This window comes from Cornus florida, unplaced genomic scaffold (genome assembly GCF_030987335.1).
Source record: "Cornus florida cultivar Cherokee Brave unplaced genomic scaffold, ASM3098733v1 CherokeeBrave_3.0.0_Hap2_Chr07, whole genome shotgun sequence".
Classification (NCBI taxonomy): domain Eukaryota; kingdom Viridiplantae; phylum Streptophyta; class Magnoliopsida; order Cornales; family Cornaceae; genus Cornus; species Cornus florida.
This window is the reverse complement of record NW_026775577.1, coordinates 36,124,645-36,129,707: the sequence shown is the minus strand read 5'-3', so window position 1 is coordinate 36,129,707 and position 5,063 is coordinate 36,124,645. Positions and strand designations below refer to the sequence as shown.

The 5,063-nt window shown below is 37.2% G+C and overlaps 1 protein-coding gene across 1 annotated transcript; it reads left to right on the top strand.

Annotated features, from left to right (window-relative positions):
• The first annotated feature begins 2,033 nt into the window (after window positions 1-2,033).
• Window positions 2,034-4,180, top strand: LOC132267640 (transcription factor RAX3). The gene is made up of 3 exons (XM_059768772.1): window positions 2,034-2,799; window positions 2,905-3,034; window positions 3,201-4,180. Exons 1-3 carry the CDS (start codon window positions 2,664-2,666, stop codon window positions 3,979-3,981), a joined length of 1,047 nt encoding a protein of 348 aa, XP_059624755.1. The 5' UTR covers window positions 2,034-2,663; the 3' UTR covers window positions 3,982-4,180.
• Window positions 4,181-5,063: the final 883 nt, after the last annotated feature.

Below are 5,063 nucleotides of genomic sequence, written 5' to 3'. Positions count from 1 at the left end.
TCTTAGGGGTCCACATCAACCTTTCTAAGAGTCAATGTTTCTTCACTGGGATTTCTAATCAGTTAGAGGCTAACATACTGTCACTCCTTATGTTTGAGAAAGGGCTGCTTCATGTGAGATACCTTGGTTTTCCCTTGATTACAACTATGCTAAGAGCAAGTGATTGCAGAGCCCTAATTAACAAAATCACTCTTATGATTACTCACTGGTCTAGCAAAAACCTCTCATTTGCTGGAAGATTGCAGCTCATCAAAGCTGTATTGTTCTTAACTCAAATTATTGGAGCTCTAAATTCATCCTTCCAATGGCCATTATTCATAAAATGGATTGTTTATTTAGATCATTCCTTTGGTCTGGACCCTCCCTCAAGAAAACAAGCTGCAAAGTTGCTTGGGAGCAGTGTTGTCTTCCCAAGAAGGTTGGAGGGCTTGCCATCCCTAATCTTGCAATGTGGAATGAGGTTGCAGTTATGAAGCATTTCTTGCACATCATTAGCTCCAAGCAAATGTTATGGGTCAAATGGATTGATCACTACTTGCTCAAAGGTAGGAGTATTTGGGAAATCAACACCCCTGGACAATGCTCTTGGAGCTGAAGAAGACTTCTTAGCTTAAGATCATCTATCAAGCCTCTTGTCAAGCTTGAAATTGGTAATGAAACTTCCACCAATTTTTGGTTTGACAATTGGTGGAGTCTAGGTCCACTCCACCTCCTCCTCACCCCACAACAAATAACTGACACTGACGTTGGCACCAAAACTAAACTGAGCTCATTCATCATTAACTCTACCTGGATGTTCCCACCTGCTATTATAAACCTATTTCCAAATTTGTTACAAGCCAACAACACCCTCTTGCCATATCCATAGAATTGTGACAAAGTGAAAAGGATTCCATCACCAAATGGAAAGTTCTCAATTGCCCATACACTCAACCATTTCAACAAACATTTTCCAAGCATCCCATGGACTCACCTAGTATGGTCTAACAATTCCATCCCAAAGCACTCATTTACACTATGGGTTGCTATTCAAAGGAGACTGCTTACACTAAATAGAAGGTGCACATCACACATCAATGCCACTACTTGTACCTTATGTACCTCTTCCCAATTAGAAACCCATAACCACCTATTCTTCAACTGTAACTTCACAAGACCATTGTGGTTATTCATTCAAGCAAAATGTGGTTTCTTTATTAATCCATCATCATGACATAATCTTATTCTCTGGGCATCTCATCACTGGAAATCCAACTTTGGTGTCCATTACAGTTCAATTGCAAAACTTGCTCTGGCCTCTCTTGTGTATAACATCTGGATGGAGTGCAATCGTAGGGTGTTTAAGAAGTCATCGTTATCCCAAAATGCCCTGCTTCAACAAACTATTGACTTGATCAGGCTGAAGCTCATGTCCTCAAAATTCGTAGACTCTCCAGCCTTTAGGCGTATAATTGAAGATTGGGAACTTTCTGCTTCTGTTATTCGACCACCTACAAAACCTTCAGACAACTACTAACCATGGAGGAGGAAATCTCCCCCTTGCCACTGCTCAGTGTCGCATCCTGCTTCGAATAAATGGCATTCTGTTGCTCCTTAGGGGCTTGAGCAACATTTGGGCTAATTGTTTTATAATTTGGTTGCTTGGGACTATCATTATTTGGGCCTTGTATCTAGGTTTTGTTTGTTTAGTTAGCCTGGGCTAACTATGTTTGTATCTTTGGTTTTATTCACTATAATCTTATTTACCTTTCAAAAAAAAAAAAAGAGTCTCTTTTGGGGAGTGAACCTTTTTAAGTAATTAATTCATTGTTCCTTTTTTAAATGACTAAATTATCATTTCAAGTTTGAATGAATATGGATTATAAGTTGAAAGTTTTTGAAAATTTAAAGGATATATATAGAAAGATACATTTATCTTGTTTTGACTTTTCAAGATAATTATTTTGGGACAACCAAAATCTAAAAGGTGAATAATTAAATTAAGAATTTTCCATAAAAAGTATCTACGTTTCCATTTTAAACTGTATATTCCAAAATAATTGAACCAATTAAAATGTCAATCTATTACTTTTTGTAATATTACCACTCTAACCTTCTTGAATGGCACTATTATAGATTCACTTAGGATAAATTTAATAATTCATTCTTTACCAATATAATAAAAATAAAAATAAAAATAAATAAATAAATCATGGACAAGTTAATTCCAAGGTACATTTATTGTGGGAGGGAGGGACTATATCTTGTAACGTGTCATACATTGGTCTTAGTGTGTGTGTGTGTGTGTGTGTGTGGGAGAGAGAGAGAGAGAGAGGAGGAGGACGAGGAGGAGGATGGTGAATTGTATGACATAGATTCTGAGCTAAGAAAGACAATAAGAAAACACTTGGTCTCCTGTTCTGGCATTTCAATTTTCTTCAATATTCTATACATAAAGGTTCATCTTTTTCCCATTCCCCTTTTTGAAATCCGGTGACCGTTCCATGTCTTTCCTTCTCCAGCTATTATAGTCTCTCTCTCTCTCGCTCTCTCTCTCTCTCTCTCTCTCTCTCTCTCTCTCTCTCTCATACATGATACATGTATATATATAATACTCCTATATAATCATCAGCAAGTGACAATAAAGAGAAACCAAACCCAATTAGCCTCACAACACAGAAAACATGGGAAGAGCTCCTTGCTGTGACAAAGCCAATGTCAAGAGAGGCCCATGGTCACCAGAGGAAGATGCCAAACTCAAGACTTACATCGAACAGCACGGCACTGGTGGCAACTGGATAGCCTTACCACAGAAAATAGGTACTTCAATCTCACACACACACACACGTAAACCTTCAATTATTCTCTAAAAAATTTGTTTAAGTCTCTGAATTTAAAAAGAATTTTGTGCGTGCATGGTTTTAGGCCTCAAGAGATGCGGGAAGAGTTGTCGCCTTAGATGGTTGAATTATCTTCGTCCAAACATCAAGCATGGAGGGTTCTCAGAGGAAGAAGATAACATAATTTGCAACTTATATATAAGTATTGGAAGCAGGTAAATATCTATATATATATACACACACACACACAAGCTTCCTTCAATTATTTACACTTTCTTAGTTGGGTTACTTCTCTTTTTATGATAGGGTACTTATTTTAATGATACTTCTATGGTTGAACAAGATTTATTAATCAAATATTCATTTTTGATTATTGCAAAGGTGGTCTATTATCGCGGCGCAATTACCAGGAAGAACTGATAATGATATCAAGAATTATTGGAACACAAGGCTGAAGAAAAAGCTTCTAGGCAAACAAAGAAAGGAACAACAGGCTAGGAGATCAAGTTGCTTCAAGCAAGAGATGAAGAGAGAGAGTGACACTTTCATGGCTTCTGAGGCCATGAATCAAGTCCTTTTTTGGCCACAGCTACCTCATGTTGCCATACCAATAGCTAATCAACACCAAATAGATCAGCCTCATCCTAGTCATGACCAAGCATCTATTAAGAAATTATTTGGCAGAAGATTTTCCGATGATCAACACCACAACAACAACAACATCGCCAATTTTCAATCTTCTTTTGATGTTTCTTCCACCCAAGAACAACTATATGAGAATTCAATCAATATGCTTGCACCCTTTATGTCCATGAATTCCATGGAAAGTACTCCTACTTGTTCCCAACTGCCAAACACTCCCTATGTCATTGATGGGGCTGGTCCAAGCATGTTTCAAGGACTTAACAACTTCCCGATTGAGCTAGATGAAAATATAGCGTATAGCAACGCGCAACCATTAGACGTGTTGGAGAGCTTCTCTGGAGTGGACATGACCAACAATGGCAGCACCGGCACCAATAGTACTGCAGAAAACACCAGTTGGGGAGATATAAGCTCTTTGGTGCAGTACCCTCCTATGGTTTCCAATTTCCAAGCTTGTCAACAAGGGATGCTACAAGATTGCGGATTTGAAGAGTCAAGGTACTTTGGGTTGCAATAACATCTATATATGTAGATGGTGGTTCAAAATTTGATATAAGCAAGAGTTTTTTATTTTATTTTTTATTCAGTAGTACTGTTATCTTATAAACTATATATTGAGTTTAAAGATTTGTTTGTTATGCACTATAATTCCATTCTGCTTAGAGTTTCTCACGCGATTATAGAGAGTTTTTACTGGTTAGCTACGCGAGCTTTTGGCGATTCACGTGTGATAAGAATGCTCTTTTTCCATGGCTAGTGTCGATGAGTTATACCAACTCTAGCTCCTAGTGAAGCATTTTTTGGATCCATATGTTTTAATTCTATGACTTGTCAAATGGATATCAATAATGCTTGAAGAACATTGTACTATTTGTTAATCACAAACACAGAAGGTACAGATATCTCACTCCATAAAAACACATGGGTATGGTGTTTTATCACATAGTTCACTCAAAGTCCATGAAAAGGTAGTAGTAAAGTTGGAAAGGTGTTTTGAAGTTTTGGCCACAACTTACCAGGCTCTTTCTTTGTAGGGTATCAGAAAGTGGCTGCATTCCTTTATTGTTATCCTAATGTCTGCAATTACAATAGCAAAGAGCTGTGAAAGCACATAGCTCCTTCTCATGTACTTCCAATTAGAATATAGATTAATTGTGCTGCTGATGACTCATATTTCATGTATCCAACTAGTTCAACAGTTGCCCAATTTGAATTTTCTGGTAGCTGAGAACATGATGTACTAAGTACCTCATCTCAATCAAATTGAAGAATCTGTTGAGAAAATCAAATAATTTTTGCTTCATTTTTAGGTAGCTATATGATTGAAGCTGGTATGTGTTGCTCATAATATTGTTGGATTTGTGGATCAGAATTTGGGAATTAGTTTCATTTTCCTTTTGGGCCTTTCAAAGGGCCATAGAAATTGTTTGTTATTGTGATGTTTTTATTTTAGAGTTTTAATTGATATGATAACTCCGTATAGACAGATTGTGAAATTCTTGTCTAACAAGGAATTGGTAATTGTAAACTCTATAAATAGAGATGTGTTTGGGTAGAGGGAGATAGAGAGAGAGAGAAGATGCAAGCTGGGGTTTAAGG